The 21,389-nt window shown below is 43.4% G+C and overlaps 1 protein-coding gene across 2 annotated transcripts in view; it reads right to left on the reverse strand.

Moving 5' to 3' along the window:
• Nucleotides 1–3,366: 3,366 nt before the first annotated feature.
• Nucleotides 3,367–21,389, reverse strand: part of LOC115463444 (NACHT, LRR and PYD domains-containing protein 3-like) — a 95,611-nt gene continuing 77,588 nt past the window's right edge. For both annotated transcript variants that reach the window (XM_030193939.1, XM_030193940.1), the window contains 4 exons: nucleotides 21,189–21,359; nucleotides 20,320–20,487; nucleotides 7,645–7,692; nucleotides 3,367–4,985 (listed from right to left, as the gene is read on the reverse strand). In XM_030193939.1, the coding sequence (XP_030049799.1) occupies nucleotides 4,910–4,985; nucleotides 7,645–7,692; nucleotides 20,320–20,487; nucleotides 21,189–21,359 (463 nt within the window). In that variant the 3' untranslated portion in view covers nucleotides 3,367–4,909. The remainder of the gene's footprint in view (nucleotides 4,986–7,644; nucleotides 7,693–20,319; nucleotides 20,488–21,188; nucleotides 21,360–21,389) is intronic.

The raw sequence follows: 21,389 nt of genomic DNA on the forward strand, positions 1-21,389 counted from the left end.
ACAGTGCTGAGAAAGAGTTTGCATTTTAGCAAAATGTATACTGAAAATATGGTTAGATCTTAATCGAAACCTTAATAAGAGTGAAGGATAGCCGTAATGGACAAATAGGATATACACTGTAGACCCCATATAATACAGACACTGGGGTCCAATATATTTTTTATTAGTTCTTTATAGAAATATATTAATATGAGCATACAGATTAATAATTCCATATAGCAAATCAACCTAACATTGACATAAAGTCAGAAGCAATCCAACATACAGAAATCAACAGTCTTCCAACATGGTAATTTCAAGCCCAATAAAATGCAGGGGAGAGGAAAGAAAAGAAAAAAAATTATAAATTGTATGTCCAGGAAACAGTTGTGGACAGACATAAACACACTGGGGCACTTTTACCAAACAGCGGTAAAACGTGGTTTTAGTTCACCTTATGTGGGTCTTTCCCACATGCTAAGGCCATTTTTACCACCGGGGTAAAATGGTGAAATTACCCTTTTTTTTTTTGTATTAATGGCCACACACTAAATTTAGCCATTAGCATGTAGCCATTAAAACAGATTGGTGCATGAGCCCTTAACTCCACCCTTGTGTAGCTGCGCTAACCAATTAGCAAAGAACACACCCACTCTCTGCCCTCAGACACCGCCCCACAGCACGTGGGTAGAACGCATATATCCCAGAATTACCACAGGATGTCTCAGCACATCCCACGGGATGCCAAGTTCTGTGTGAAATTTAATTGAACAACAAACCAATTAGCACTGATAACTGGGTGCTAATAATCAATTAACAGCACTAATTGGCAACAATTAAAATTTATGCATGCATCTTGCTAGGCATACTCTATAAAGATGTGCATGGAAATTCTTGTGCACAGATCTGAAAAGAAGGCTTGGCCACAGGAGGGGCATGGGCGTTAAGAATTTGCATGCACTGTTACAGAATATGCCTGATCCGCGCATAATTTAGGTGCAGGGATTTACACCAGGTTTCAATTGGTGTAAAAGCTCACACCTAAAAGTTAGGCATGGATCTCGGCACCAGGGGCGTAGCCGGATTTCGAGGTGGGAGGGGGCCAGAGTCAAAGTGAGGGAGCACATTTTGGACTGCCTCCCCGCCACCCCCCACCGCCGCCCTGTGGCCACCCACCCACCCACCCACCGCTGCTGCTGCACATATCTTGGCTGATGGGAATCCCCACCCCCCTGCCAGCTGAAGCACCGCTGTCGCTGCTGCTGCCACTGACGCACATGCCTTGGCTGGCAGGGGTCTGCAACCCCCGCCAGCTGAAGTGCATTTTCCAGTGCTGGTCTCTAGCACTGCTGCATTTCCTGCCCTGCTTTCTCTTCCCCTCATGTTATGTCCGGCATGCTTGTTTTAATGAAATTGAGCATGTGTGCATGCTCAGTTTCACTTAAACGAGCGTTCTGTATGTGAGGGGAAGATAGAGCAGGGCAGGAAATGTGGCGGTACCAGAGACCAGCGCTGGAAAAAAAACGCTTCAGCTGGTAGGGGTTGGGGACCCCCGCCAGCCAAGCCAGGGGCACAGATCCAGTTGGGCCCCCATGCCCCCCCCCCCCCCCCCGTAGCTATGCCACTGATCGGCACTAAGCGTTATTCTATAAACGGCGCTCAACTTGAAGTGACGTTTGCTTATTTTTTTTCGGTGCCATATATATAATCTAGTCCTCAGTGACTCCAGATCATTCAAAACATAGCAGTTAAACTTCTAACCGGAGCTTGTAAACCAGATCCTGTTACCCCTCTCCTTCAAGAACACTGGCTACCTATTTCCATTCAAGATTCTAACATTGGTGCACAAAAGGGGCAATTCTATAACTGGCCAGTACAATTTAGGCACCCAAATTACACAGGCTATGAGCCCATTCTATAAGGACACTAACTCACATGCTTTCTTAAAAAATACTAGTGTAAGTCAGCAGTTATGCATCAACATTTAGGTGCGTCCACTTAAACTGTGCCAATAGCAGGCATAAGTGGGAGCATGCAAATGCAGAGCTTTAGCATGTACAGTATTCTGTAAATCACAAGCATAAATGTTGGATACGCCCATGCTTCTCCCTCTGTGAATGCCCCTTGTATTTAAGCACTATTCCCTGGATTCTATATAGCACAACTAAAATTGTGTGCACAAATCCGGTCATATTTTGGATTTGCATGCACAATTTAATTACTTAACAAGCTAATCAGAGTTGATAATTGACACTTAACAAGCAATTATTGATACTAATTGGCATTCCGTAGAATTTATGTGCATAACTTGCTAGGCATATTCTGTAAAGTGGTGCGCACTGCCACAAAGGGGGCGTGGCCATGGGTGTGGAGTCGGCAGCCCGTGGGTGTTTTGAAAAATCTACCTGCACGATTATAGAATACACCTGCTCTATGCCTAACTTAGGCACAAGTATTTACACCAAGTTTGACTTGGCATAAATGGAAGCGCCTAGAGTTAGGTGCAGGCATAGCCACTAGGCATATTCTATAATCCGGCTCGGCGTATTCTATAAACTGTGCCTAAATCTAGGCACGGTTTACAGAATACGCCTAGGCAGAAATATTTTTGGTGCTGATTTTTCAGGCAACATATATAGAAGCTAGTCCTATATCACTTGTGTACATAAATTATAGAATACCTCTGAGCATGTAGCTAGTACATACACACGTAACTGTAGCATTCTCACATGTAAGTGCTTGTATTCTGTAACATACATGTGGACCTGGCACCTAATGTTAGACTACTTGTTATAGAATGAGGAAGAAAATTCACTTATCCAGTCTTCCATTGTCCTCTCACATTTGCTAATCTCCTGTGCTTTCCCCCGGACCCTTTATTCTCATCATCATCTTTTGGTGGTTCCCTCCTTCTGCCAAATTGGACCAGATACTGTTCAGACCTTTATCTTTACTGTTATGGTACCTTCTCTGTGAAAAAGAAGTCTAAAGAGTAGGGAAGGGACGTTGGCCAACCAGAAAAACAATATAGTCCAGAGGTAAATTGCAACAGTTTTATTGGACAGATATCAAAGACAATACAGACTTTACATGAAACCATGCATTGGCAACAAGATGCCTGCCTCAGGGGTCAATGTATCTGATGTGAGATATCTTTATGTATCAACAATGAAACGTTTAAGCAGAAATCCATGAGCTTAAAATGTTAGCATTAAACGAACCCTCTATTTTCAGCTCACAAGAAAGTTTTTAATCGATTTCTGCTTAAACGTTTCATTGATACATACAGATATCTCACATCAGATACATTGACTCCTGAGGCAGGTACCTTGTTGCCAATGCATGGTTTCATGTAAAGTCTGTATTGTCTTTGATATCTGTCCAATAAAACTGTTCCAATTTACTTCTGGACTGTATTGTTTTTCTGGTTGGCCAACGTCCCTTCGTTATTCTTTGGACTTCTTTGAATTTGGTTCATAAGGAATTGTACTTTTTTGTTGGCGTGTGTGGATCTTCTCTGTGGAACCACTTGCCTTTGCTTTTGCATCTACAATCATCTTATCAGAGATTTCAAGATGCCCTTAAGACTCATCTCTTTTCGTTGTGCTATTCATCTTGAGATCTGATCCCACCACTGCATGCCAGGTGAAGAGGAGGTGGAGGGCTTGAGATACACAGCAGGATACAGCCTGACCTTTCTCCTTTCTTAACTCCGTATTATGAATTATAACCTTTACTGTTCTCATCTGTATTTCATATTCTTTCTATTCTATTGTATGTCACTCTCATTTCCCATTTTTTACTATTGTAAACCGCTTAGCTGATTTTATTGATTTGCAGTATATCAAACTGAATAAACTTGAAATTTGAGAGTGAAAAACCATCCCTGACTTCAGCTATGAAGGATTAGCCAGCACACATGTCTTCCCTTCTATAAATCTCAAACTGCAAAGGATCATACAAAAGATACTGCACTCCCTCAAACTTTATAAGGCATGTAGCGGTGTAGGGGTCGAGCAGCAGCATCAGGCAGGGGGAGAGCACAAATTCTGCACTCTGCAGTCACGCAGAATTCTGGCAGGAGTAATCTATTACAGACAATGCTTAACATGTATTCATGAACAACAAACAGCCTACCTTCATACAAATATTCATAAATAACATACAAATAGGGCCAGAACAGACACCAAATGAACTTTTAGGAAACAGCAGTTGCATATCCTTAATACATACTACCTCCCTCCATTGTATTCAAAGGTAATCCTGAAAATCTGACCTCTTAAGGGCCCTTGAGAACTGGGCTTAGGGTGTTGATGGGCTATATGAAGATTTCTTGTGAAGAAGCTGTATCAAGGCACCCTTCTACATGACCCTGCTTCCTGAAAGGAGATTTTCAGACCAGTCTAGGCTTTATATCTTATCTCATCCACCTAGTACATTGCTTGGACTTGAAAACCTTTGCCCTTGGAAATCAACATTCCAGCTAGCAGAGCACACCAGAGGGTAGTAAATGGGCATTCTTAATCCAGCCCTGGATTTCCCCTCTCTTCCTCTTCCAGGACTGGGCCATTATGCAGCAAACTCATAAAGAAAATGACTTTATTTTACACAGCAGCAGACATCAAAGTGTATTTATACATTATAATTGCATCCTGTTTCCAGGATCACATTTAAATATTTTACAATTGGTATCCATCTGCTCAAAGATGTGTTGAATAAAAAGGGGTGACTGTACTCCTGCATTTCTGGGTCTGGAAAACTGTTACACATCAGAAATTCTTCCACTGGCTCATTAAAAACTATCACAGTCTGCAAAAAAAACAGAAAAAATGATGTCCTCTCTCCCTCCAGCAAAGGTTCTGGTGGGTTTGATGCTTTCGAGTGTTATCTAGTCTCCATTTCCTTAGGGAAGGTCTTCAGCACCATGTTGTCATTCCTGCAGCTGCAGTGCTATGGGTAAGGGGCTGCTGTTGAATTTTTTTTTTTTACTTTTCCCATTGTAAAACCTGCAGATAAAATTGAGAGGGGGTCATGTGTACTCATTTTAGATTTTAGAGGTCAAAACTCAAAGCAAGGCATTGTTTAGATGATCAAACAGCTCCGAGTCCTCTGGATCAGGCTTAGACAATTTTAGGTTTTTTTTTCCTCCCCACCCCCACCCCCACCCCCACCCCCATTACATGTTGGGAGTTGTTATGCCAGTAGTGGAGGGACTGTACAGTTGCAATGCCCCATTCATGCAGGTGAAACCAGATGAGGATCAGTGTTAGGGATAACTTGACTCGGGCTGTATCAGTATTTTACTTCGAAATAGGCCTACACAATGAGAATGTGAAAAAAAAACTCTGCGTTACATTTTTTACTTCTGTGTTTAACTTTCCTTTGGATATAGTAAAGTAATGAGAAACATAGCACACAGGAGATTTTTAAAAAAAAAGCCATGCTGACCTGGGAATTGTTTTTTTTGTTACATTTGTACCCCACGCTTTCCCACTCATGGTAGGCTCAATGCGGCTTACATGGGGCAATGGAGGGTTAAGTGACTTGCCCAGAGCCACAAGGACCTGCCTGTGCTTGAAGTGGGAATTGAACTCAGTTCCTCAGGACCAAAGTCCACCACCCTAACCACTAGGTCACTCCTCCATTATGGAAAAATTGAAATAAACTTCACCTCTATGCTAAAATGGAAGTGATACATACTACTGCATTAAAAAGAAAATAAGTAGAACTGTGAAGAACAGGATATTTGCTTTTTATTAGCACTAAAAGTATATATTTTTTAATGAAGTGCTAGAACAGGGTTTTTTTTGCCTTTTGCCACTGCAAATAAAAAACAGTGCTCTAAAGGAAGAATTTTGCCATTCTTTTTTTTTTTTAAACTTAAAACGTTCTGTTTTCTCTATTTTACTTTAGGTGGCGGAATTGGGAGGATTCTGTTACAATCACTAGTTTAAAATACTTTATTAGTAGATACGTTTAGAAGTTATGGACTAGAATCAGTATACTGCACAGAAAAATCAGTGCAGAAACAATGATGCAGCGAGCGCTATTCTATTGAGGGTATCTGCACTTTACAGAATAGCACCTGCCTAATCTGCGCCTAACTTAAGGCGTCTGCGTTTACGCCTGTCAAACCAGGTGTCAGTGGTGTTCCTGGGGGGGGGGGCTGACACCCGGGGCGGATCGCCGATGCGCCCCGCCCCCCGGAACAGCGCGACGCCCCCCCGGCGAAAGAACCCCCCGGGTGCACGCCGCTGGGGGAGGGTGCCGCGCGCCTGCCGGCTCTTGGTTTTCATGCTCCCTCTGCCCCGGAACAACTACTCTGCTCCCTTCACCAGCCCTTCTCCTGTTCCCTGTATGCTGCCTGAGGGAGAGGGCCTGGAGCAGTAAACAACCAGGCCTGTGTCAAGAGATTTCAGCTATTTCCCCAGAGACTGGGCAATTGATACAAATTCCAGAAATCCCTGGGTGAAATATAGAGAGCTCCTAAGTTGAAGGGGCGAGGAATTGAAGGCATTATGAGTGAGAGATGAAGATGCAGAGTGTCACTTAGGGATGAGGCTGGGCAATAAGGTAGATTTAAGGGGATGAGTAAAAGAGTTCAAGGAGTCATAGAGAGCAGGGTAAAAAAGTGGAGACAAGAAGAGTAAGACCTGTCCAGAGGGAAAGTTGTGTGAATCGCCTTGTCACAGGATGATATACAGTATCATATTGGTAGCTAAACTACACTAAGGGAAATGGCATAGGATTTGGATGTGAGACATCACAGGAGAGGAAGCAGTATTTAGAAGCATCACTGTGGGGGAAAAGCTAATCAGAGTATCTAGAGCAGCGTATATGGTGTCAGAAGTAGGCACATGGGAAGATTAGTCTATACTAATGGGAGGGAGAGAGGAAAGAAGGGGCAGGGTAGATCAATATTCTATATCAGCCAGAGGGAGGGGAAGTGGTAGGGTTAGTTTGAGTCATAGTGCACTGTGGTGTCATGGAGGTTGAGAGGACCTTGATGGCATTACCAGGGAGGTTTAATGACAGAAACGACATGATGTCACAAAACTGAAGCCGGTCTCCACCCACTCCACCCAAGGAGGTTCTCCCCAATTCAGTTGCTGCCATCTTGGTACACCCATAACAATGTAACTGATGGGGTGACAAGCTCCGCCTACTGGTTTCAGTCCACATAATGGGCCAGACAGACTCATGCTGCCTCCTGTCATTAAACCTCCTTGGGCATTACTTACAGTGTGAAGGAGGGTCATGATTCAGCAGTTTCACCTGACAGGGGGCATGCAAAGGATGAGCACACAGGCTGCCTCCTTCACTCCTTCACACTACTAATTGCCCATGTTTGTTGCCATTAACATGAGCATAAATGAGGCTGCACCAATTGTGGTGACAGAAACACAAATGGATTGTTCCAAGGGCTCAAGGTTGGACACAAATGGATTGTTCCAAGGGCTCAAGACTTTGCCTTCACACCCTAAAAAAGCCAGAGACTGGAATTTATTTGCTAATGATCAAAATAATTGACATTTTATTTTGACACTCAAAATATGAGAATGCTTGAGATTTGGTTTGGAGGCATTCTTTGTCCCTGTCTGAATGTAGATGTTCCACCGAATACCCCTCTGTGATGAGATAATTGCACTATACTGGCAAACTTACATGGAATAATTCCTCAGAGTCTGTTTAGGAATCTGGTTCTTTGAAAGGCTGAGGAGAGAAAGTATCCAGAGTTAGAGTGTGGTTAATAATAACAATAACAATTAGTATTTATATACCTCCTTGTGATAAAAAAAAAAACCCCAAATACAATAAATAATACAATAAAAGAAAACAAAATAATTACAATTAACAGTTACAATAAAAATCAATAAAAGAAAAATAAAAAGATTCACCCAAATATTTAATGAATAACACTGCATAAAAGCCACAAGAATCCAGCAGGAGTGAAAGCTTGCTTGGAAATTCACAGTGCCACTACCTGACAAACAGAATAAAATTTAGTCTGACTTCAGTAGCATGCAGTCAGATTTCTAGTTGACCAAATGAACATTCCAACCTCTACTAGAAAGAAGAATACATTAGGACAGTGGTTCCCAAACCTGGTCCTGGAGGCACCGCAGCCAGTCAGGTTTTCAGGACATCCACAATGAATATTCATGAGAGAGATTTGCATGCACTGATTCTACTGCATGCAAATCTCTCTCATGAATATTCATTGTGGATGTCCTGAAAACCTGACTGGCTGGGGTGCCTCCAGGACCAGGTTTGGGAACCACTGTGTTAGGAGAAGCTGCGAGTGCACTAGTGGGAGGAGCTAGCATAGAGAGAAACTCCCTTTCACTTTAAATCCTTGACCCAAAGTTGAAACCACGTCTTAGGTTCTAGACAGGGTTGGGCAACTTGCAGCCTGCAGACCATGGGAAGTATACAGAGAAAATGTCATAAACCAGTGTGTTGGTAAGTTTAAATACTATATTTTGCAAATATTTTCAAAATAGCCACTCTTGCAGTTTGTTTTCATCATTTAAATTTTTACTGTATTTATTTATCACAGGTCTATGGAGCTCTATGCATTATCAGTTCTAACATTATGTAATGTTGCGGCCTGCCAGGGATAGTACTAACATTCATGTGGCCCTCTGTGTATAAAGGTTGCCCATTCCTGCTCTAGATCCTCCCCGGCTTCTGACCTTTTATCTTCAGGGAAAAGCCTTGTAGCAAGTACCTTGGCAATATACGACCCATCAATAGAAGTCTATATGCTATATCACTCAGAGTAGCATAACCAAGGCATAAGGAATGAGTCTGAAGCCCATAGGAACTAGAAACTATAAAGTTACTGACCTATTTGGATGACAGAGGGTTTGGGGACCCCTCGACATCCGTATGGTTTCACAATGCCTTTTTGCTTGGGGGGGGGCAAGCTCTGCCCCCAACCCCATCCATGCTCCACCCCCAGCTTCAAAACCTCCCATCACCTACCATCCCAAAGTCACCCTCCTCCCACTGCATCCAGCATCCTTCCATACCTTTGAATCCCCCCCCCCCCCCTCCATGGTGCCCAGCATTTTTCTCCTCCTCTTCCCTGTAGTCTTCCCTGTAGTCTCCAGCACTTCTCTCCACCTCCCTGCATAAGAGAGCATGCCTTACCTTCCTTCCTTGAGGTGGCGATACTCCAACTGGCACAGCACCAAAAGCACAGAAGACAGCAGGCACAGGTCCTTGCTCCTTCCCCTTCCAAACTTCCTAGTTCATGCTCAAGGCCCCGGACTTGCTAGACTCAATGCTTTTGGTGCTGTGCCATTTGGACTATCGCCACCCCGAGGTGCCCTGGAGAAGGGAGGCAAAGTACTAAACTTGTTGTGGGGGACAAGGAAGATGGAGAAGTTGGAGCAATGTTCCCTCTAAGGACTGAAGATGACAAGAGAATAAATTTTCTGTTACATTACATTGTGAGCATTTTTTACAGATAACACACACCCATCCAGCAACTGCTCACTGGCCATGTGAACAGTGATATTTAGCAGCACTATAACAGAAATCCTGAGTTTACTGGTAACCATAAATTAATTTACCTATCAATGTTTTTGCAAAGTTGCCAAATGGCCACCAGCCTCCAGCTCAGCTAACCTTTAGTAAGTGGTTAAGCTACCTAAGAGTAGGTACAGTTAATATAGATAATATATGCTCTCTGTATTAGCTGTACCTAATAGAGCTGCAAGCTGAGAGATGGGGAGGCCACTGCTGCTCCTTGAAATCTTGGACAAGTCACTTAGGGCCCCTTTTGACAAGCTGCAGGAAAAGGGGGCCTGCGATGGTATCGGTGCGTGTTTATCACCTGTGTCGTGGCCCCTTTTTACCACAGCGGGTAAAAGGGAAGTCTCTCTTTCCTGCAGAAAATGGCCGGGCTGCAAGTAAAGCACTTGCCGAGCGGCCGTTTGGGGGGGGAGCCCTTACTGCCACCATTGAGGTGGCAATAAGGGCTCCCATGGTAACCCAGCGCCGGGCTGCTGCAGTAGCCCGGCGGTACTTTCTGTTTAGCGACCAGTAAGCCCACATTGGGCTTACCACCGCTTAGTAAAAGGGCCCCTTAGGGCCTCTTTTTCCCATGCAGCAATGATGACGGAGTCCTTTCAAAGCGAATGGGCTTTACATAATTATTGCCATACTGGGAAAGACCAAAGGTCCATCGAGCCCAGCATCCTGTTTCCAACAGTGGCCAATCCAGGTCACAAATACCTGGCAAGATCCCAAAAAACATTCTATACTGCTTATCCTAAAAATAGTGAATTTTCCCCAAGTCCATTTAATAATGGTCTATGGACTTTTTCTTTAGGAAGCCGTCCAAACCTTTTTTAAACTCCGCTAAGATAACCGCCTTTACCACATTCTCTGGCAACAAATTCCAGAGTTTAATTACACGTTGAGTGAAGAAAAATTTTCTCTGATTCGTTTTAAATTTACTACATTGTAGCTTCATTGCATGCCCCCTAGTTCTAGTTCTAGTATTTTTGGAAAGCGTAAACAGACGCTTCACATCTACCTGTTCAACCACTCATTATTTTATAGACCTCTATCATATCTCCCCTCAGCCGCCTTTTCTCCAAGCTGAAGAGCCCTAGCCGCTTTAGCCTTTCCTCATAGGGAAGTTGTCCCATCCCCTTTATCATTTTCGTTGCCCTTCTCTGCACTTTTTCTAATTCCACTATACCTTTTTTTAGATGCGGCAACCAGAATTGAACACAATATTCGAGGTGTGGTCGCACCATGGTGTGATACAAAGGCATTATAACATCCTCATTTTTGTTTTCCATTCCTTTCCTAATAATACCTAACATTCTTTTTTTATTTTATTTATCATTTTACTTAATTACATTCACATTTATCACATAAATGTAAGGAAATACAGAAATTAATATAAAAAGGAAAACATTTTCTCTCAACAATATATATTTACATAATTGTCCACAATTGGAAGATCCAAGATCAGGAAAGCAATCTTAAAGAAAATAAGAAAAACTCAAAATGGTTAATCTTACTCTTCACATTTTCTGAGGGAGGAAGGTTAATCGGTTATTGCAGCCGGTTCAGTGGTAACTGAAGGAAGTTGCTGCAGAGGATTCTTCATCTGTTTCCACAAACTGTTATAATTTCTTAGGTTCAAACAAATAAGTAATAAGGAAATAAAACACTTACAAGGGAATCACGCTAGGAAGGTCCCACCTAGGGCAATGATTCCTGGCTTAAAAGCCAAGACCTCACACCTCCCAGTCTGCGATTCCCTTGATGTGTCAGGAAATATATGCATCTTTGAACCCAAAAAACTATCAACCATGTATCGGAAATACAATTTCAAAACATTGTTCCTATCTAAATCAAAGACGAAAGTCACTAATAATAACTCTATCTATAACTTCTGAATTTTCCAAAATGTCAGTTAAACTTACATCTCTTTTCTCTGATAAAGAAGATTTTAAAGAAAATATAATTTTAGTCACCAAAAGGTGGCTATCAGAAGGTATTAGCAAAGTATCAGAGAAATATTTCTTCAAGAATTCAGTAGCTGATACAGTGGTGGAAATAAGTATTTGATCCCTTGCTGATTTTATAAGTTTGCCCACTGACAAAGACATGAGCAGCCCATAATTGAAGGGTAGGTTATTGGTAACAGTGAGAGATAGCACATCACAAATTAAATCCGGAAAATCACATTGTGGAAAGTATATGAATTTATTTGCATTCTGCAGAGGGAAATAAGTATTTGATCCCCCACCAACCAGTAAGAGATCTGGCCCCTACAGACCAGGTAGATGCTCCAAATCAACTCGTTACCTGCATGACAGACAGCTGTCGGCAATGGTCACCTGTAAGAAAGACACCTGTCCACAGACTCAGTGAATCAGTCAGACTCTAACCTCTACAAAATGGCCAAGAGCAAGGAGCTGTCTAAGGATGTCAGGGACAAGATCATACACCTGCACAAGGCTGGAATGGGCTACAAAACCATCAGTAAGACGCTGGGCGAGAAGGAGACAACTGTTGGTGCCATAGTAAGAAAATGGAAGAAGTACAAAATGACTGTCAATCGACAAAGATCTGGGGCTCCACGCAAAATCTCACCTCGTGGGGTATCCTTGATCATGAGGAAGGTTAGAAATCAGCCTACAACTACAAGGGGGGAACTTGTCAATGATCTCAAGGCAGCTGGGACCACTGTCACCACGAAAACCATTGGTAACACATTACGACATAACGGATTGCAATCCTGCAGTGCCCGCAAGGTCCCCCTGCTCCGGAAGGCACATGTGACGGCCCGTCTGAAGTTTGCCAGTGAACACCTGGATGATGTCGAGAGTGATTGGGAGAAGGTGCTGTGGTCAGATGAGACAAAAATTGAGCTCTTTGGCATGAACTCAACTCGCCGTGTTTGGAGGAAGAGAAATGCTGCCTATGACCCAAAGAACACCGTCCCCACTGTCAAGCATGGAGGTGGAAATGTTATGTTTTGGGGGTGTTTCTCTGCTAAGGGCACAGGACTACTTCACCGCATCAATGGGAGAATGGATGGGGCCATGTACCGTACAATTCTGAGTGACAACCTCCTTCCCTCCGCCAGGGCCTTAAAAATGGGTCGTGGCTGGGTCTTCCAGCACGACAATGACCCAAAACATACAGCCAAGGCAACAAAGGAGTGGCTCAGGAAGAAGCACATTAGGGTCATGGAGTGGCCTAGCCAGTCACCAGACCTTAATCCCATTGAAAACTTATGGAGGGAGCTGAAGCTGCGAGTTGCCAAGCGACAGCCCAGAACTCTTAATGATTTAGAGATGATCTGCAAAGAGGAGTGGACCAAAATTCCTCCTGACATGTGTGCAAACCTCATCATCAACTACAGAAGACGTCTGACCGCTGTGCTTGCCAACAAGGGTTTTGCCACCAAGTATTAGGTCTTGTTTGCCAGAGGGATTAAATACTTATTTCCCTCTGCAGAATGCAAATAAATTCATATACTTTCCACAATGTGATTTTCCGGATTTAATTTGTGATGTGCTATCTCTCACTGTTACCAATAACCTACCCTTCAATTATGGGCTGCTCATGTCTTTGTCAGTGGGCAAACTTACAAAATCAGCAAGGGATCAAATACTTATTTCCACCACTGTATATAGGATATTATAGGTAAATTTATCATTCTCAAGTTATTTTCCCTTAATTGGTTCTCCAGAAATTCCAATTTTTACAAGAAAGATAACTATTCTTCATTACCAAATTATCTGATTTTCATAGAGAAGCCATTTCCGTAATCAAAGTCTCTATTTTCATATCTTGGACTTCCACTTTGTTAGATAAGTATTAATATAAATTCTTTAACTCACATAGTGAAAAATTTTAAACATCTGAAGAAGAGAGTTATTCACATTCTGCTGCAGTTCCTATAGTACGTCCATTATGACATTATTGGCTTCACCAAGTCCAATTTCTCCACAGAAACCACTCCAGATATCTTCGGGGGAAGAGCTCACTCTCCAATCCCCCAGTTGGTTTATTATCCGAGTCGATGCTGCGCCAGGACCTCCTCGGGTCACATGAAAATCCTAACCCACTTCGGGCGTTTCCATTATTGACCTCCATAGCGAAGCATTACTATTTCCGTGTCTTGAAGGGGTCATGCCAACAGGAGGACTCAAAGTCACTCCCTCCACCGAGATTTGGCAATAAAGCCTTGCTGTTCCCCGAAGCAAGAACCGATATCCCCGATGTTATGACCCCGAATCTCTCCAAAATAGACTGAGAAGTGGTGGGAACCCCAGCCGTGTTCGAGGAGGACAGCACCACGGCTTTGCCTTTTCTCTTCCCCATTCTCTGGGGAGTGCGCCCTCTTCTTCAGGCATTCTGGTGTAAAACAGGAACTCAACTAGCATACGTCCTCCCTCAACACCATCTTGGATCCTCCAAGTTTGGACACTCTTTGTCTGGTTTCTCCTCAGAGGCCTGTCTGATATGGGTAACCCTACAGCATAGCCCTCTGAGTCATTGAAACACGGAAGCCCCTCCACCACTTACAAGGTGGTGTCCCTTCGGAGGGGAATACCTAACATTCTATTTGCTTTCTTAGCCGCAGCAGCACACTGAGCAGAAGGTTTCGACGTATCATAAACGACGACACCTAGATCCATTCTTGGTCTGTGACTCCTAACGTGGAACTTTGCATGACATAGCTATAATTCGGGTTCCTCTTTCCCACATGCATCACTTTGCACTTGCTCACATTTAAACGTCATCTGCCATTTAGACGCCCAGTTGCCCAGTCTCCCAGTCTCGTAAGGTCCTCTTGTAATTTTTCACAATCCTCCCACGATTTAACGACTTTGAATAACTTTGTGTCATCAGCAAATTTAATTACCTCACTAGTTACTCCCATCTCTAGGTCATTTATAAATATATTAAAAAGCAGCAGTCCCAGCACAGACCCCTGGGGAACTCCACTAACTACCCTTCTCCATTGAGAATACTGACCATTTTACCCTACTCTCTGTTTTCTATCTTTTAACCAGTTTTTAATCCACAATAGAACACTACCTGCTATCTCATGACTCTCCAATTTCCTCTGGAGTCTTTCATGAGGCACTTTGTCAAACACCTTCTGAAAATCCAGATACACAATATCAACCAGCTCACCTTTATCCACATGTTTGTTCACCCCTTCAAAGAAATGTAGTAGATTGGTGAGGCAAGATTTCCCTTCACTAAATCTATGTTGACTTTGTCTCATTAATCCATGCTTTTGAATATGCTCTGTAATTTTGTTCTTTATAATAGTCTCTACCATTTTGCCCGGCACTGACGTTAGACTCACCGGTCTATAATTTCCCGGATCTCCTCTGGAACCTTTTTAAAAAATCGGCGTTACATTGGCCACCCTCCAATCTTCTGGTACCATGCTCTATTTTAAGGATAAATTACATATTACTAACAATAGCTCCGCAAGTTCATTTTTCAGTTCTATCAGTACTCTGGGATGAATACCATCCAGTCCAGTAGATTTGCTACTCTTCAGTTTTTAGAACTGCCCCATTACATTCTCCAGGTTTACAGAGAATTCATTAAGTTTCTCTGACTCGTCAGCTTCGAATTCCATTTCTGGCACCGGTATCCCACCCAAATCTTCCTCGGTGAAGACTGAAGCAAAGAATTCATTTAATCTCTCCGCTACGACTTTGTCTTCCCTGATCGCCCCTTTTACTCCTCGGTCATCTAGCGGTCCAACCAATTCTTTTGCCGGCTTCCTGCTTTTAATAAACCTAAAAAAGTTTTTACTATGTGATTTGGCCTCCAACGCCATCTTTTTTTCGAAGTCACACCGGGAGCCACTAGCGTGGCTTGATAAAAGAGGCCCTTAACCCTCCATTGAATCAAGTACAAAACTTAAATTTTAAGTCCTCCAGGGACAGGAAAATATTTGAATGTAACTTGCCTTGAGCTATTACTGAGAAAGCTGCGATTTAAATTCAAGTCCAAAATCCAATACCAGGCATACCTTAAAGTACTACTAAACACTACAAATGTCACTCGGAACCTAAAGATCAAGTCTATCGTACCATAATAGCAGCATAATTTCCACGAGTCACATCACAAGCACCTACTTAGGAAAACACAGCACCACAAATACTGCAATAGGTACTAGAACATCAATAAACCCTATTGGAGAACTAAAAAAGCTGATTAGTACAGATTCATCCTGCACAGTTAATGCTAAGAGAAAACCATGTCTGTTTCATATATACAGAACACCCTCACACAGTATAAAATAATTAACCACAAATTCAAACTAAAAATATGCAGACAAATATTAAACTGAACTCCCAAAAAGCCACAATGCAACTCCAGAGAAAGAGAAAAAGTGATGCATATTCCCTATACTGTGCAATCACTACATTATAAGTTAACAAATACAAATAAAACAAAAAAATGAAAAATACAATGATGGTACCATTTTTTTTGGACTGGAGCCAGGTGCCCTTGGCCTGGATTGGCCGCTGTCGTGGACAGGATGCTGGGCTCGATGGACCCTTGGTCTTTTCCCAAGTTTGTATCTGATAGTTTGTATCCAGCATATTCTGTTTGGTGCTATGTGATCAGTGAGTTGACAACACATATACAAGTAGGACTCTTCGCTTTGCATTCATTACTTGGTGTATTTATTGACCCCTGATGCAGACGCTTTTTAGCGTCGAAACACGGCCTGTGTCGGGTCGTTATCTCTGATATAATAAAGACTGTTGTTGGACTCACGTCTCCAGTGGTGAATCGTCTATTAGTCTCTACTTTTGCCTTCTCTGCTTTTCCCAGTGTGGCATGTACTTTTTAATTAGCTTTCCGAGGCCAAAACCTCTTTCCTCAGGTCAGGACAGTAGACTGCTGTTATGGTATCATGTTCTGACATGAGAAAGGAGGGTTTGGTCTCCAAATATTAGTCAAAAAATGTATTAAAATTAGTCCAATAAAGATTATGGTCCCTGTTTACTAAGGTGCTCTAGTGTTTTTAGCACATGCTAAAAATTAGTAGCACTAACCGTGTAGACGCCATAGGAATATTATGGTCATGTACATTGTTAGCGTGAGCTACAGTTTAGCACATACTAAAAACACTAGTGCGCCTCTAGTACGGCTTAGTAAACAGGGCCCAAAGATATTGCTTTAGTTCCATTTTCTATATTTATTAACTTTATTAACACAGCTACCATATTACTTTATCCTAAACTAAAACTAAAATAATTTTTTCCTATCTTTGTTGTCTGGCCATTTACTTTTTCTAATTGTGTTGATCCCAGTCTCTTGTTTCTGCTTTCCCTGTTATCTTCTTAACTCTCTCACCAAGATTTCCAGTCCGTTTGCCATTTTTCTCTCTTTTCTTCTCCTTTTCATTTCAGCTTTCTTTCTGCCTCTGTCCAGATTTAATTCATTCCTAGTATACAGTCTTCAATCCCCCTCCTTTCTTTTTTTACTATATCTACCTACAGCTTGCCATTTCTTTCCCTCACTCTGGCTCTCCTATTTCACTTCTTATTTCCCAGTCTCTCACTAACTCTATCCTCTTTCTTCCTCTCCACCCACCATCCAGCATTTGCCCCCTTTCTCTCCCACTTCCATCCAGCATGTGTCCCTTTTCTCTCCCCCTTTTCTTCCAGTGTGTGCCTTCTTTCTGTGTGCCCTCTTTCTCTCCTCTCTCTCCATCCAGCATCTGCCCCCTCTCTCTCCCCCTTCCATCCAGCATCTGTCCTCTTTGGCTCAACCTCTATTCAGCATCTGACCTTTCTCTCCCCCCCCCCCACTTCCATCCAGAGTCTGGTACTTCTCTCCCCCCACTTCCATCCAGAAGCACACTGTTACTGCTGTTTCTCCCTTATATTGTTAGGAAGCCCTGCCCAGCACATCCCAGGATGCGCTGGGCAGGGTGCTGCCATTTTGAAGGCAGCGCTGGAGTATGCTATTTCCTCCATCGCAGAGGTACGGGGAGAGGGGGCCATTAGACAACCGGGGGGGGGGGGGGGGTTTACAGCACATGCCGAGGCACAATATACCCACACATTACCCCTATGATCAGAGCTAATAGCGTGCCTAAATTTGCATGCTATTAGCTCTGATCATAGGGGCGTTATAGCCCCGTGCTGTTCCAGCACTATTTTTAGAGCGCTGCTTGGAACAGCACAAGGCTACTGATCATCGGCACCTTAGACTTACAAAGTTCCATATGTAAGTCTAAGTGCTTTGAAAATGAGCACCTTAGTATTTCATTGGTTGAGGATACAATATCTGGAGTTGGCTGAGTTTTTTAATGGATTATTCTAAAAATCTGAGAACTGCTTATGTGGCTTTCTAGTGAATTCCAGCCCTGGCTCTGGTCCCGACAATAAATAAATCTGTTTATGTACTGGGTTCCCACCACTCAGGGCACAAACCAAGCAACTGCCTAGATGTCACACTAATCTAGGGTTACACATCTTTTCAGACATTTACAAAATGGTAAATAATCTGGTTCATGCTTAAGAACAAGAGTTCCAAGTGAAAGGGGTGACCCCTTGCAGCATTCTTCTATGTATAGACAATAGTCTAAAATCTGTAGTGGTAGCATGCTCAACTGTATTTAACTGAAGATTATGACAAGAATAGATCATGGTTTTTAACTTCAAGTAAGAGGTCAACTAATAAGGGCCCAACCCATGTAATACAAAGAACTTTAAGCTTGATTCAAGCAGCTTTTAAAAGCCAGTGATTTACTTATTTATTTGGATTTTGCTCACATCTTTTCCAGTAGTAGTTCAAGGTGAGTTACATTCAGCTACACTGGGTATTTCCCTGTGCCTGGAGGGCTCACAATCTAATGCCTATGTTTACTAAGGTGCTTAGCATGCCTTAACTTTAACAGTGCATTAGAAATGCTAATGCACTTTAGTAAACATACCCCTAAGTTTGTTCCTGAGGCAAAGGAGAGTTAAGTGACTTGCCCAAGATCACAAGGAGGCACAGTGGGAATTGAACCAGGTACTTCTGGCTAGCAAGACCAGACTTTTACCACTAGGCCACTCACTGGCTCAGAGCAAAGCTCAGTTTCACTCAATATGCTGTCCCTATTCAGGAACAGTAGCTGCCTGAGAGGCAATGTGAGAGAAACAGGGCAGGGGTAGAGACGCAGGGGAGTAGCCAGGCAGCAGATTTTGGATGGGCCTAGGCAAGAAGTGGGTGGGCACCAAATGTTCTCTCCCCCAACCCCACATCAAAAAAATATCTCAGCTGGTGGGAAAATGCTTCTCTCTAGTCTCCACCTTGGTAGTCTGCAGCAGGCATGTGCTGAAAACTGAGCATGCGAAGGTGCCAGTATTGTAGAGAGCAGCATTTTCATTACCATGTGCTACTGTTGGATGAGCCTGAGCCCTAAGTGGGTGGGCCCCGGCCCACCTGTGGCTATGCCACTGGTAGAGAGGCTTTTTACCCTATCCCTGCACCTCACTTTTGAGCAGTCACTGAACCCAGATCCTGTTTGAAATAGCCATGACATCTGTTTCTCTGAATGTGTCTCTACATTGTCCTGTAGCAGTGGATTCTACAGAATAACTGCACAGAAACAGAGGTAAAAGAATAAATCACAGAGGACCCAATATTGAAAGAAAGCTGAGTGGGTCGATATTCAGCCAGCAGTAGTCAATGGTTCTTTGGCTGCTGGTGGCAGTATCCCCTGCTGTTCAATGTGGGGGGGGGGGGGGGGGGGGGGGGGGGGGGCATATCCAGGCACCCCGGCACTGAATGCTGGATAACACTTATATAGTTGAGTGAAATATTTAGCACTTAACCTGATAAAGACAGGACCGTGTTTTATGTAGCCCTATTTATCTGGTTAACTTATCCAGATAAGTGCTGACTCTGTCCAGGGGCGGCCCAAGGCAAGGCAGGGATGAAATGCTGTCCCCACCCCCGCCCGGTCTGGCATCTCCCCCCTTCCCTACTCAACCCTCTTCCCCATGTTTACCTTATTTTTTTTTCCAAAAGGTGGCAGTGATTCCCATGGGTTGCACTGTTGCGGTGCCACCAGCACTGTGCCTCTTTGCTGTACTGCATCCCGCCTCTGAGGAAACAGGAAGTTACATCAAAAGGTGGGCCACAGCAGTAAGGCCAGTGCCAGCGGCAGGGCAGCCTATGGGAATTGCTGCCACTGCTGCCTTTTGGAAATGAAAAAAAAAAAATAAGGTAAATGTGGGGAAGAAGGTTGAGGAGGGAAAGGGAAAGTGCCACTCCCTGGAGAGTGCCACCTGAGTCCCCCGCTTCAGTTGGCCCAATGGTAGGGCCGCCACTGACTCTGCCCCCAGACTGCCCACAAAATAGCTGGTTTTGGCTTAGGCACTAACTGGGTATATTCTGCAGTACTATTTGGTTAAGTGTGCCTCAATATACCTGGTTATCCCCAGACAAGTGATTTAAACAGCTCCTAAAATTTATGGTCCTGTGGAGGAGTAGCCTAGTGGTTAGTGCAGTGGACTTTGATCCTGGGGAACGGAGTTCAATTCCCACTACAGCTCCTTGTGACTCTGGGCAAGTCACTTAACCCTCCATTGCCCCTGGTACAAAAATAAGTACCTGAATATATGTAAACCATTTTGAATGTAGTTGCAAAAACCTCAGAAAAGCGGTATATCAAGTCCCATTTCCCTTTCTCTTCCCTAAAATTGTGTCCTATTTTCAGCCAAACCTAGCAGCATAAGTTTGCCTCTGAAAATTCATCTTAGGCAGTCCCTTGGAACTGGCTGCTGCAGCTTTTTGCAGCATTGTGAGGCTTTGTACCTGAGTGTATGCAACATGCTGCACTCCTTCCAGATGACATCCAGGGAGGGGACGCTCTGCATGGTCAATGAGTTATGGTCGAGGTATAGGTTGCATAGACTCTGGTTGTGAAGGAGACATATGACCAGGGAGTCGACACAGGCATCAGTGAGTTCATTGGCTTCCATCCTGCCACCAGAAGAAGCCAGAAGAAAAAAGCAGAGGAATAGTGTTTGAGAAGTCTGTGACTGGAACCTGTGATGTTTAGTCTTTCATGACTGGAGGGAGTCTGTGACTTTTAGAGAGCTCTGGGGTCCTTTACTAAGCTGCAGTAAGTACTAGCATGTGTTTACTGAAAATTAAAAGAGTTTACCACGGGACATGCTGAGGCGTCCTGCGGTAAAATTCCAATGTGCGCGTGCAAACCACTTGCTAAAAAATGTTTCAGAATTTTTCTTGGACGGGGGTGTATCTTAAGGTGGAAAGTAGGCATGACAGTGTGAATCAGTTAGTGCAGCCACGCTACTGCACACTAACGGATTAGTATGGGAATAGTGCGTGGGACCTTACCAGCTACAAAATGAGTGGCAGTTAAGGGCTCACATGAAAATTTTGTTAATGGATGCACGCAAATAGCAACATTAGCATCTGGCCATTAATTGGGAAAATCAGCCATTTTCCATCTGTGGTACAAATGGCCTTGGTGCACAGGAAAGACCGATGTAAGGGCACGCTAAGGCCACTTTTTACCGGAGATTAGTAAAAGGACCCTTCTGTGACTGGGATCGGATATATTATTAGAGAAGGACTTGCCTAATATGTGACTTCAGCACATCTCAGGCTTTGAGCATTGTTAGATTCAAGGATAATTGGAAAGGCTGCTTACTCACCCCAGTTTCTCCAGCTGGCACAGTGGGTCACTCAGAACAGGCCAGAACCTTTGGGCCCCCTTATCTCCCAGCTTGTTAAAACCCAGTTTCACATAGGAGAGTGAGGATGTGGCTGTCAGCAGGCAAGAAACCTCAGGGATACAGGCTTCAGTGAGACCATTCTCTTCCAAACTAAAGAGATGCATTAGATGAGGTTAAACT

Source organism: Microcaecilia unicolor, chromosome 2, assembly GCF_901765095.1.
Source record: "Microcaecilia unicolor chromosome 2, aMicUni1.1, whole genome shotgun sequence".
Taxonomy (NCBI): domain Eukaryota; kingdom Metazoa; phylum Chordata; class Amphibia; order Gymnophiona; family Siphonopidae; genus Microcaecilia; species Microcaecilia unicolor.